The sequence below is a fragment of the Oratosquilla oratoria genome, unplaced genomic scaffold, assembly GCF_046742065.1.
Source record: "Oratosquilla oratoria isolate Oo_2021 unplaced genomic scaffold, ASM4674206v1 SCAFFOLD65, whole genome shotgun sequence".
Classification (NCBI taxonomy): Eukaryota; Metazoa; Arthropoda; class Malacostraca; order Stomatopoda; family Squillidae; genus Oratosquilla; species Oratosquilla oratoria.
In genome coordinates, this window is record NW_027467729.1 from 406,793 (window position 1) to 420,283 (window position 13,491).

Genomic DNA, 13,491 nt, shown 5'->3' on the forward strand with positions numbered 1-13,491 from the left:
CAGGGGATGGGGGAGGGGTAAGGGGTGCTTATGTGTGAATGATATTTTGACACAGCCCAAAGGGATTTCTCCCAGTCTTCTCATGTTCTGCATAAGGGATGGAGAGGATGGGGTCATCGATAAGTGAAGCTGCCTTGCTGTGGATGTACTGTGTCTTGTTACATTGCTTCTGACCCAGGGCAGTGGGTGGGATACAAAGATGACCCAATATCCATGACGAGCTAAGATGAGGGTGTATGGGGTGGCAGAAGGGAGTGGAATGGGTGAGAGGGGGTACGTGCCTTTGACTTGGCTATCTGCCTTAAAATGGGGGAAAAAGCTCTTGGCATATAGGTAATTTTGAAGTTGCAGACAATGTATTCCTTTTATAAGTTGTTCAATGTTATTTTACTGTGTGATTTTTTAGAGGTTATGAAATATATCTAGGTGAGTATTCTGGTTCACTTGGAGTTTACTATTAACCACTTCCATATGGTGATGCCTACGTTGGTGGCATGAGGAGCAAGTGGGTACCTGATGATGCCGACGTTGGTATCTTGATTATATCTATTGTAGTCGTACCTACATAACCTCCATTCTCTTTAAACTGGCTTCATCATATTTTCTATGGTTATCAAAATACACGGGTGAAAGAGAACGAACGATTGAGCACTGACTTTATTTTTTATAATGCGATTATTATGACGCAACATCGCACGTCGGGCAGCTAATGCTGCCAGACGTGCGATGTGCCCCGGAGTGAAGAGGTTAATGAAATATCAACAATATCTATCAAATTAAACTACATAAAGGATACAGCCACATACTTATAAAACACTCGATAGGCATTTCCTTCATCCTTATTTCTTATGAATCACATGACCTACCTTTGCACAGTTAAACTGGTGATAATCACTTTGTGAGAAATCTGGAGGTGCATGGCAGTATAGTAGTTTGCCTTTCACATAATCCTTCAGGATGTAGCGTGAAGATCTTGGGTTATCTGGTTGCCCATTACTTGTCATGAATCCTCTCATGTCTGGAAAGGCAATATACTAGTTAGTATTCAATGATGCATGTACAATTATTTCAAAACACTGTAGAACCTCAATTCTCAAACATCTCACAAGTTGAACAAATCAGTTCTAACCAAAAATATGGGAGAAATATTTGCTCTGGTGGTCTACCAAAATATCTTGGTTCCTGACACACACACAATCGTCAAATTGACAGCAAAGATTAGAACTCCGGAAAAAAATGCAATTTTCGTGGATTTCAACTACGAGGAAGCATCTTTTTGTATTAGTAGGTAAGGGGAAAGCTCGTGGTGTAGTAGAAAGGTAATGAAAAGGGAGAAGGGGAGGGATTACGGAGGGAAATGGAAGGAAATGAGGAGGGAGATGAATGGGCTCCCCCTGACAGCAGAAAAAATATAAACAAGAGGTCTGCTGACAACACAGGGGAAATTGAAAATATCAGTAAAAGCATTAAGGTTAAAAATATAGATAAGAATAACACAATGGAAAGTGAAAATGATAATTTCCATGGATTTAATGAGGGGGGGGGGATGCCAACCTCCCCCGATTAGCAAGTCTAGAAGAAAAACTGGAGAAAATGACCGAACATTGGGAGAGTAGGTTTGGTCAAATTACAAGGATAGCACAGAGAGTTGATAAATTGGAAGAGTTATAGAAGGAGAACCAAACCCTAAGGAAATAAAAGAATTAAAAATACAGCTAAAAGAAGTAAAAGATGAGAATGAAGAATTAAAGAGGAATAATAGAGAATAAAGAATCCATAGCAAAAGAAGTACAGGGTTGGAAAAAAGTCCAAGAAAATAACAAAATTGTATTTAAGGATATAGTAGCACAACAGATGAAAGATCAAACTAAAGACACAATTATTAAAGTGATGAGGGAGGAAGAGAATATAGTGAGAAACTTAGCGGATAAAAAGAAATGTATAATTATATTAGGAATGGAAGATAAATATAATACAAATTGGACTAAAAGAATAAAGGAGGAGAAGGAGAAAGTAAATAAGATATTGGAAGTAGTTCAAGAAGATGGAGCAGAAACAGGGAAAGAAATAGAAGAAATATATAGGCTAAGGAAATACAATACAGATAAGACCAGACCAATTAAGATCAAATTCAGGTCACAAACAACAGCAGAGAATATCTTAGCAAAAACAGGGAAATTAGCAAACAGTGAACAATTTAAACAGATATGGATAAAAAGTGAAATGAACAAAAAGGAAAGAGAGGATGAGAAAGCAAAATGACAAGCTAAAAAAAAAAAAGAGAGAAGAACAGAGATAGAAAAAGAGAAATTCTATTGGAAAGTAGTGAATATGAAAGTGAGAAAATGGTACATAACAGAGAACAATGGAAGGGGAACAGAAAACACAATGGAAGTAGCAGAAAATTGAAAATGTCTTACACAAATATAGATGGCTTAATAACAGGCTTGAATGAACTGAATGATTACCTGAAAGAAAAAGAACCGGACATAATGGGAATTGTAGAAATAAAACTGAAAGGTCCACTACCACCCAACAGTGTAGGACATGGTGCATATAATTGTTGGATTAGAAACAGAGGGGTAAAAGAAAGGGGTGGAGTTATGTTCCTGACTAAGAAGGATATAAATGTGAAGAATGTCACATATGGAAAAAATAGAGTAGAGATGATTATGATGGAAGTGGAAGACAAAGATAGGAAGAGCAGAAAGTTTGTAATAAATTATGTGCCTCCTAAAACAGCCTCGTGGGATGAGAGAGAACATAAAAGTATGTTAGAAGACACAAGGATAACATTAAATAAGATAATGGAAGATGGAGGAAGAATAGTTATAATGGGTGACTTTAATTGTAAAGAAGTCTGCTGGGAAGAGATGACAGTAAAGGGCGGAGAAGACTCATGGGGAAATGTACTACTTGATATGATTATTGACCACACAATGACGCAATGGATTCAAGAGAACACTAGGTATAGAAATGAAGAAGAACCATCGAGACTGGACCTAATAATCACATCAGAACCTGAAAGTGGGAAAAATTGAATATAAGACACCAATAAGTAAAAGTGACCACATATTGGTTGAAATGGAACTAAACGTGGAAAATACATAAAAAGAAATGAACAATATAGAAAAGGAAGATCGATGTATGATTTTTTTTTTTTTTTTTTTTTTTTAATAAAATAAGAGAATTCTTTCAAAAACACTGGGAAAGAACATACAAAGAGGAAACAACAGTGGAAGAGAAATGGAATATTTTGACAATAATTCATAAAGGAGTGGAAAAGTACAGTAGACCCTCGTTTTACGCGGATTTTTTATGCACGGTTTTGAATTTACGCGGATTTTTGGGTTTTTGTATATATATATATATATATATAGGCGACAGCTAATCATTGTTTCTTTTTCTAAATTTATTATTGTGACAATATAAAATAGATTTCATTTTAATTTGGTTAATCAATCGAGTTACCTGACTCAATTAGTTTTGTGGCTAAGAGTCAGCAAGTTGGGCATCAAAGAATATTGGAAATCATTCACAATTGCAGACTGCCTCACTATTGTGGAAGGGGCAACCAAGGAAGTTAAGCATCAGACTGTCAACTCCTGCTGGAAAATTCTGTGGCCAAGCTGCGTCCATTCTTTTACAGGCTTTTCAGCGGATGAGCAAATGGAAGATCAGGTGAAGAAGACTGTAGCCTTAGCAAAGGAAGTTGGCGGTGAAGGATTTGCAGATATGGAGGAAGAAGAGGTTCGGGAACTGGTTCGTGGCCATGCAGTTGAGCTGTCTGAGGAGGAACTGGTGGAACTCGTCCAGTCGGCCAGTGAGGAGGAGGAGGAGGAGAAGGGCAATGTTGAAGAAGAAAGCCAGCCACAGGAAGGATTAACTTTGGACTCATTGGTAGCCTTGATACGACAGGCCTCCGCTCTCAAGGCTGCCATTTATGAGACTGACACATCCATGGTGAGGGCAATTGCGGCGCAGAATGGAATCGACAGTGTTATGGCGCCCTACAAAGCCGTTTTGCAGGACATGAAAAAGTGCCGTGTACAATTGCCCATCACCATGTTTTTACAGAAACGTGGTGGTCCAGCTAATTCTGATGCCGAGTCCGACTAGACTGCTACCTAGACTGCACTGTTTTTTCTTGTTCTTTTGTTTGTATTGTATTGTTTTCCTATTTTTCTATTGTATTATTTTGTTCAATATGGCAATTCATTGTGGAAATAAAATTATTAGGGTTCTAATGATTGTTTTGGTATATCTCCTTCAGTGGCGGAATTTTACGCGGATTTTCGTTTTACGCGGGGGTTCCCGGTCCCTAAACCCCGCGTAAAACGAGGGTCTACTGTATGTCCCAAGACGAAAGCAAGAAAAAGAATATGTAAAGTGGTACAACAAAAGTTATAGGGAGTTAAAAGATAAAAGAGAAAAAGCTTGGACAAAATGGAAAAATACAAAAGACCTGAAAAATGGAAAATATATACTAGTCATAGAAATGAATATGTACAAGCGTGCAGAGAAGAAAAAAGAAAATACGAAAAAGATGTCATAGAAAAATGTAAAGACCAACCAAAACTATTTTACAGATTTGTAAATAACAAAGTGAAAAACAAACAAGATTTAGAGAAACTACGACAAGGAGAAGTTGAATACACAGAGGAAAGAGAAATGCCAGAAATTATGAACAAGCATTTTAAATCGGTGTTTACAAGGGAGAACATACAACCTGGAGTGATTGAATGGGAAGAGAAAGTCCCCCTATGAAAGAAATAGAAGTGACAAAGAATGAAATACCGTATTTTCCGGCATATAGTGCGCGACTTTTTTCCATTGGAAGGGCCTAAAAATGGGGGGTGCGCATTATCTACGGCCTACGATAAAAATTCTGCGGTTGTGTGTCTAATTTTATCCACAACAACGTGACAATGTTGGCTGTCACAAAGTCGGGACGGCACACTTCTCCGTGACGTTCTGTGAGAACAAGAAGAACAGCCATGGTGACATGAAAGAATACGGCAGCATGGGCTACCGTATATAAATGTTTGGTATAGGTAGGTATCTTATTTTTCATGTTTAAATAGGCCTAAACACCATGAAACATGATCAATATTCATGATATTTGCCCATGTTCACAGCATCCTAGTTTGAATTTTTATGTTGGCTTTGTTGCTTCACTTTAGGTATGGTACAAATTCCGTTGCGGCCGTTCATAAACTCGTGTCAAACACCTGACTACAACACCCTCTTTCGGGAGTTATATTAACTAAACGTCATCTCGATGAGAGACTGTCCTATTTCACCACTGTCATTGCAGGTTCAAAGCTAAAACGAAACAGTCTGTAGTTTGTTTCAGTATTAAATAAAAAATGGTAAACACGAATTATTTCCTCATGATATAAAATGAAAATTTTCTGTAAAAATCCAGAAATTTTTCTGTATATTTTACTTTCAATAAACTTTTTTTTTAGATCATATTTCCTACAAACTATTTAAGCTACAAAGTAATAAGGGACCAACGTTGAGATGTGGAACTAAAATTGGTTCTCGATTCTCTCCCTAGATGGCGATCGGGCATGCGCATTATACGTCGGTGCGCGCTATCTGTGTACTGAGATAACGAAGTGCATGGGTGCACATTATAACCCGATGCGCATTTTAAGCCGGAAAGTACGGTAATGAAACACTTGAGTAATCTTGATGTCAGAAAATTGCATGGACCAGATGAAATTGCAAACTGGATTTTGAAAGAATGTAGGAATGAACTGCCAGACAAAATACATAGCATAATAAACAGTTCCTTGAAAGAAGGAAAAGTTCCAAAAGATTGGAAAAAAGCAAATATAGTACCTATATATAAAGAGGGAAATAAAGAAGACACTACCAACTATAGACCAGTCTCTCTAACAAGTACAATAACAAAAATTTGTGAAAGAATTATCAAAAGTAGATGGGTAAAGTATTTAGAAAAAAAAAAAAAAAAAAAAAAAAAAAAAAAAAAAAAAAAAATAAAAAAAAAAAAAACTGCTAAATCCAAGGCAATTTAGATTACAAAGGATTACAAAGGTGGAGCATACCGACAGGAAACCTTTTGATCCATATCTAGGTCGGGTGCGAAAAATATTAATAATAAAATAATAAATAAAAACTATAATAATGTAAATAGCAAATAAAATACATAAATAAATGCATAGGTATAGTTAAATAATAAACAAACAGGTAAATAGTAAATAATAATAAATTGACATATAACTAATAATAAATGAAAATCGACAGACAAAAGATAACAAAACAAAAACAAATAATATAAGATAAATTATAATCTTTGGAGCATCTTACTTAGGTACTTATCTAAATGATTCTTAAAGCTTCAAACTGAACTACATTGCAATACCTGTGCAGGAAGTTTATTCCATTCATTAACTACACAGTTGGCAAAGTCGTTTCTACCTACTTCCAAATTGAATCTATTTCCAGACAGTTTGAGACCATTGTTTCTTGTCTGATTTTCATTCAATGTGAAAATTTTGTCACTTTTGATGTTGTCAATTCCCTTTAAAATCTTAAAGAGCTGTATCAAGTCACCTCTGAGTCTACGCTTTTTTAGGGAAAACAGATTCATGTGTTTTAGTCGATTTTTGTATGATTTATTTTTGATATTTGGAATCAGTTTTGTGGCTCGCCGTTGTACTTTTTCCAGTCTGTCAATGTCTTTAATGAGATTCGGTGACCATACAGAAACAGCATATTCCAAATGTGGATGAACTAACGATTTATATAGCTTGTTAATGAGTGATGGACTTTTGAAATCAAAAGATCGCGCAATCAGTCCCAGAATCTTATTTGCTTTCTCAGATGCTTGGATGATTTGAGGTCGTTACTGATAATTACGCCGAGATCTTTTTCACTATCCACTTTTGTTAACGAATTTCCAAATAACTAGTAATCGTACTTACTGTTATTTTTACCTATGTGCATTACCTTGCATTTACTTGTGTTAAATTTCATTAGCCACTTTTCAGACCATTGCTGTAATTTATCTAAATCTTCTTGAATATCTAATTGGTTTGAGTGATCATTTGCCACTCTGCACAGTTTTGTATCATCAGACATGCATCACCAATTTAATATGTTTCTATTCAAGGCTAATAGATATAATAGAAGAAAGAGATGGATGAGCTGACTGTGTATTTCTAGACCTAAAAAATGCTTTTGACAAAGTACCACATAAGAAGTTGCTTAAGAAATTAGAAACTGAAGGAGGAATACAGGGCAAACTACTTAAATGGATGGAAGACTTTTTGCAAGAAAGAAATACGAGAGTAGTGATAAGAGACAAACACTCTAATTGAGATGAAGTAATAAGTGGTGTTCCACAAGGAACAGTTCTGGCCCCAATAATGTTTGCTATATATATTAATGATATCGATGAAGAAATTGAAAGTTATATGAGCTTCTTTGCAGATGATGCAAAACTGTTAAAGAAAGTGAACACTGAAGAAGATTGTGAGTCACTACAGAATGATCTAAATAAAGTATGGGAATGGAGCAGGAAGTTGGAGATGGAGTTCAATACTAAGAGGTGTAGTATAATGGAATTTGGTAAAAGCAAAAAAAAGAATAGTAGGATCATATAAATTGGGAGAAGAAGGGATAAAAAAAGTAGAAAATGAGAAGGACCTGGGAGTCATTATGAATAATATGTCACCTGAGAAACATATAAATAAGATTTTTGGAGAAACTTATAATTTAATAAGAACACTCAAAGTGGCATTTACATACCTGGATGGTGAAGAAAATACTGATCACTTTGATAAGACCAAGATTGGAATATGCAGCAACGATGTGGTCACCAAGTACAAAAAAATGTATAACAAAACTTGAAAGAATACAAAGAGCAATTACAAAATTGGCACCAACACTCTCAAAACTATCATGTGAAGAGAGACTAGCAAAACTTGAGCTACAGACATTAGAGCAAAGAAGAGAGAGGAGATTTGATAGCTATTTACAGAATCATGAAAGGCATAGAAACTATTAATAGAGAGGATCTAATAAAATGGGATGATAGAAATACAAGACACAGAAAAAAAAAAATCAACAAAAACAGTTATAGAAGAGATCTGAAAAAGAACAGCTTTCCTCACAGAGTAATAGACATTTGGAACAAGTTAGATGAGAAAGTGGTGTGTGCAAAAACAATACATGAATTTAAAAATAGTTTAGATAAAATGAGATATGAAGATGGGACACCACGAGCATAGCTCCCCTTCCCGTAAAATACAACTAGGTAAATACACACACACACACACTTACGTCGGACAGACGGCGAGGATTGACATCCTGAAGAAAAAGTGAAATTTTCGTGGATCTCAACGCAAAGTACCTATTGTATTTGCAGGGAAGGGGATTGCTCGTGGTGTAGTGGGAAAGTGAGGAAAAAGGAGAAGGGGAGGGATTACTGAGGGAAATGGAAGGAAATGAGGAAGGAGAGGACTTGGTCTAGGCAGGCAGATGCCATGTAAACAAACGCGGGCCGGATCAATTTAGTGACGATGAAGGGTCTAACAAAAATGTAAAGATTAGAAACATAGATATGAGCAGCAGAATAGAAGGTGAGGATAATAATTTGCATGGACTTAATGAGGGGGGGGGGGCGGATACCAACCTCCCCCGACTGGCAAGACTAGAACAAAAACTTGAACAAATGACCGAACATTGGGAGAGTAGGTTCGGTAGAGTGTCAGAAATTGTGCAAAGGGTTGAAAGATTGGAAGAACTAGAGAAGGTGAACAAAAACTTAATTAAGGAAATAGAAGAACTAAAAACACAGTTAAAAGAAGTAAAAGAGGAGAATGAAGAATTAAAGAGGAATAATAAAGAAAACAAAGAGGCCATAGCTAAAGAAGCTAAGGGTTGGAAGACAATCCAAGAAAACAGTAAAGTTGCATTTACTGACATAATTAAACAGCAAATGAAAGAACAAACTGAAGACTCAGTTATTAAAGTGATGAGACAAAAGGAGAATATAGAGACTTAGCAGATAAAAAGAAATGTATAATTATATTAGGAATGGAGGAGAAACACAACCCAGATAGAACCACAAGAATCAATGAGGAAAATGAAAAAGTAAGCAGATTACTAGAATTAGTTCAGGAAGATGAACCTGAAATCATGAAACAAATTGAAGAGATGTATAGACTCGGAAAGTATAGTACAGATAAGACCAGACCAATTAAGATTAAATTCAGGTCACAAACGATGGCAGAGAATATCTTATCAAAAACAGGGAAACTAGCAGACAGTGAACAATATAAAAATGTATGGATAAAAAGGGAAATGAATAAAGAGGAAAGAGAGGAGGAAAAAATGAAAGACAACAAGCTAAAGAAAAAAACGAGAACAGAACAGAGTCAGAAAAAGAGAAATTCTATTGGAGAGTAGTGAATATGAAAGTAAGGAAATTCGAAATACTAGAGAAAAACAAAAGGGAAACAGAGAATACAATGGAAGTGGCAGACAACTAAAAGTGTCTTACACAAATATGGATGGATTAATTACAGGATTGAATGAGCTGAATGATTATCTGAAGGAAAAAGAACCGGACATAATGGGAATTGTAGAAACGAAATTAAAAGGTCCACTACCACCAAACAGTGTAGGACATGACGCATATAATTATTAGATTAGAAACAGAGAGACAAAGCAAGGGGGTGGAGTTATGTTCCTGACTAAGAAGGATATAAACGTGAGGTGTGTCACATATGGAAAGAATACAGTAGAGATGATTATGATTGAAGTGGAAGACAGAGATAAGAAGAGCAGAAAATTTGTGATAAATTATGTGCCTCCAAAAACAGCTTCGTGGGAAGAGAGTGAACATAAAAGTATGTTAGAGGACACAAATATAACATTAACCCCTTCCATACGGTGCCGCACACGTAGGCGTCATGAGGAGCAAGTGGATTCGCGACGCTGCCATATCGGCGTCTTGATTATATTTATTGTAGTCGCCCCTGTGTTTTTACATTCTCCCAAATGCGCCCTGAATCCCATTCTCTGTGGTTTTCAAAATTCGCGGGTGAAAGAGAGAACGATCGATATAAGAGGTGACTATATTTTATGATGCGAGTATTATTACGACACGTCATACGGCTGGCATTGGCTGCTGCCCGCGAGATTTAAGTCCCGTACTGAAGTGGTTAAATAAGATAATGGAAGATGGAGGAAGAATAGTTATGATGGGCGACTTTAATTGCAAAGAAATCTGCTGGGAAGAGACGACAGTAAAGGGTGGAGATGGCTCATGGGGAAATGTTCTACTCGAGATGATTATTGACCATACAATGACGCAGTGGATACAGGAGAACACTAGGTATAGAAATGAAGAAGAGCCATCGAGACTAGACCTAATAATCACATCTGAACCTAGAATAGTAGAAAAGATTGAATATAAAACACCAATAAGTAAAAGTGACCATATACTGTTTGAACTGGAACTAAATGAGGAAAAATACATGAAAAGAAATGAACAATATAGAAAAGGAAGATTGATGTATGAAAAAACAAACTTTAATAAAATAAGAGAATTCTTTCAAAAAGAAAACTAGGAAGGAATATACAAAGAAGAAACAACAGTGGAAGAGAAATGGAATATTTTGACCAAAATTTATAAAAAAAAAAAAGGAGTGGAAAAGTACTGTATGTCCCAAGACAAAAACAAGAAAAAGAATATGTAAAGTGCTGGTACAACAAAAGTTGTAGGGAGTTAAAAGACAAAAGAGACAAAGCTTGGACCAAATGGAAAAAAATACAAAAGACCTGAAAAATGTAAAATATATACTTGTTATAGAAATGAATATATACAAGCGTGCAGAGAGGAAAAGAGAAAATATGAAAAAGATGTCATAGAAAAATGTAAAGATCAACCAAAACTATTTTACAGATTTGTAAACAGCAAACTGAAAAACAAACAAGATTTGGAGAAATTAAGACAAGGAGGAGTTGAATACACAGAGGAAATAGAAATGGCAGAAATTATGAACAAGCATTTTAAATCAGTGTTTACATTGGAGAATATACAACCGGAAGAGATTGAATGGAAAGAGAAAGTCCCTCCTATGAAAGAAATAAAAGTAACAAAGAATGAAATAATGAAACACTTGAGTAATCTTGATGTCAGAAAATCGCATGGACCAGATGAAATAGCAAATTGGATTTTGAAAGAATGTAGAAATGAACTGGCTGACAAAATACATAGCATAATAAATAGTTCCTTGAAAGAAGAAAAAGTTCCAGAAGATTGGAAAAAAGCAAATATAGTAGAGGAAATAAAGAAGACCCTACCAACTATAGACCAGTCTCTCAAACAAGTAGAATAGCAAAAATTTGTGAAAGAATGATCAAAAGTAAATGGGTAAAATATTTAGAAAAAAACAGCATGCTAAATCCAAGGCAATTTGGATTTGGAGAAGAACAATCATGCGTCACTAATTTAATATGTTTCTATTCAAGGCTAATAGATATAATACAAGAAAGAGATGGATGGGCTGATTGTGCATTTCTAGACCTAAAAAAAGCTTTTGACAAAGTACCACATAAGAAGTTGCTTCAGAAATTAGAAACTGAAGGAGGAATACAGGGCAAACTACTTAAATGGATGGAAGACTTTTTGCAAGAAAGAAAAATGAGAGTAGTGATAACACTGTATAACAATGAAAAAAAAAAAAACGGAAATGAGACTATCCTTTTCTAGAGTTATTTTTTGCGTAGATCACGAATATAACATCCGTTTCTTTCTGTGACCCTCCAGTTCTTCGTAAATAGCAGTGCCCGCAATGTCTATCTGAACGGTATTTTTTGTTGCTTTTACCATTTATATAATTTTTCACATAGCTATGTGGTTTTTTTTCTTAACAGGATACAGAGTTAAGATGCCTAGAGAATGCAAGAATTCGCCAGACAAGTTTTGTTATATATGTGGATCAGTTACATTAAGGCAATACAAGAGACAGTTGACTCAACGTGTAAAGAAACCTTATGAGCTGTACTTTGGATGTAAAGTGGGTGACCAGGACAAATGCTGGGCACCTCACATATGTTGTGTCAGGTGTACAAGTTCCCTTTCTGCCTGGGTGAAAGGCAAAGGGACTGGCCTCATGTTTGGCGTACCAATGGTCTGGAGGGAGCCAAAGGACCACTCAACAGATTGCTACTTCTGCTTAACGGATATTAAAGGTGGGTGTTCAGTGTTTATTTTTTACAGTTTTTATATATATTTTCAAGAGATGTATCAATAAAAAAGATCGAAATACATAATAAGTTGCACTTCCACTATTTTTGCACGTGATCACAACCAATAGTATCCATTTTTAGTCTGATTTTATTTTATTTTCCTGCAGGTCGCAACAGAAAAGGCAAGAAATCTATCGTGTATCCAGATCTTCAGTCTGCTATTCGCCCAGTTCTACATTCAAGTGATATTCCTGTACCACAGCCGCCCTCTGAACTACCAAGCGATGACACGAGCAACTCAGACGATTCAGAATCTCAAGATGCAACGTATACGACACAACTTGAATCTGATAAGAAACCACACCTCATCACCCAACCAGAACTCAATGATCTAGTTCGTGATCTAACACTTACTAAGCAACAGAGTGAACTCCTGGTCTCACGTTTGCAACAATGGCACCTGTTGGATGAAGAAGCTCGAATTACAGTATTTAGGAAGCGTTCTGCAAATCTACAGGATTTCTTCACTTTGGAAAACAACTTGACTTATTGTAATGATATCAGAGGCCTATTCAGTGCCCTTGAGCTGTCCTATGAACCCAATGAGTGGAGGCTATTCATAGATGGATCCCTTTACAGCATAAAAGCAGTTCTGTTGCACATTGGGAACACCATGCCTTCAGTTCCAGTTGCTTACTCAGTCATTTTAAGAGAGACATATGAGAACCTTGCTTTTATTCTAGACCGCATAAGTTACAAAGAGCATGAGTGGTTAATTTGTGCAGACTTGAAAGTAGTAGCCATACTTAATGGGCTACAAACTGGATACACCAAATTTATGTGCTTTCTTTGCAAGTGGGACAGTAGGGCCAGATCAGAACTTTATATACGCTCAGAATGGCCGTCTCGGGAATCTATGACGCTTGGATGCCATAATGTAATTCATGAGCCACTAGTTAAGAAGGAGAAAATCATTTTGCCACCACTGCATATAAAACTAGGCCTAATAAAGCAATTTACCAAAGCACTGCAACATAACAAGCCATGTTTCCAGTATCTCAAAGGGATCTTCCCTAAAATTAGTGATGCCAAGATTAAAGAGGGTATATTTGTAGGCCCTCAGATTCGCAAGCTTATAAATGATGAGGACTTTGAGGCGACAATGGATGAACCTGAGCTAGCGGCCTGGCATGCATTCAAAGATCTATGCAAAGGGCTTCTGGGAAAGCACCAAGAGTCCCAGCGAGAGCGTAAAGT

General features: G+C 36.3%; 2 protein-coding genes across 5 annotated transcripts in view; one reads left to right on the forward strand and one right to left on the reverse strand.

Annotated features, from left to right (window-relative positions):
• Positions 1-4,128, forward strand: part of LOC143023835 (uncharacterized) — a 134,852-nt gene extending 130,724 nt beyond the window's left edge. Inside the window, exon 2 of the mRNA XM_076182472.1 lies at positions 3,650-4,128. Coding sequence (XP_076038587.1) covers positions 3,670-4,119 — 450 coding nt within the window. The 5' untranslated portion in view covers positions 3,650-3,669 and the 3' untranslated portion in view covers positions 4,120-4,128. The remainder of the gene's footprint in view (positions 1-3,649) is intronic.
• Ns3 (nucleostemin 3) overlaps positions 1-13,491 on the reverse strand; it is a 201,248-nt gene that overhangs the window by 69,284 nt on the left and 118,473 nt on the right. For all 4 annotated transcript variants that reach the window (XM_076182469.1, XM_076182468.1, XM_076182467.1 and 1 more), the window contains one exon: positions 867-1,018. In XM_076182469.1, the coding sequence (XP_076038584.1) occupies positions 867-1,018 (152 nt within the window). The remainder of the gene's footprint in view (positions 1-866; positions 1,019-13,491) is intronic.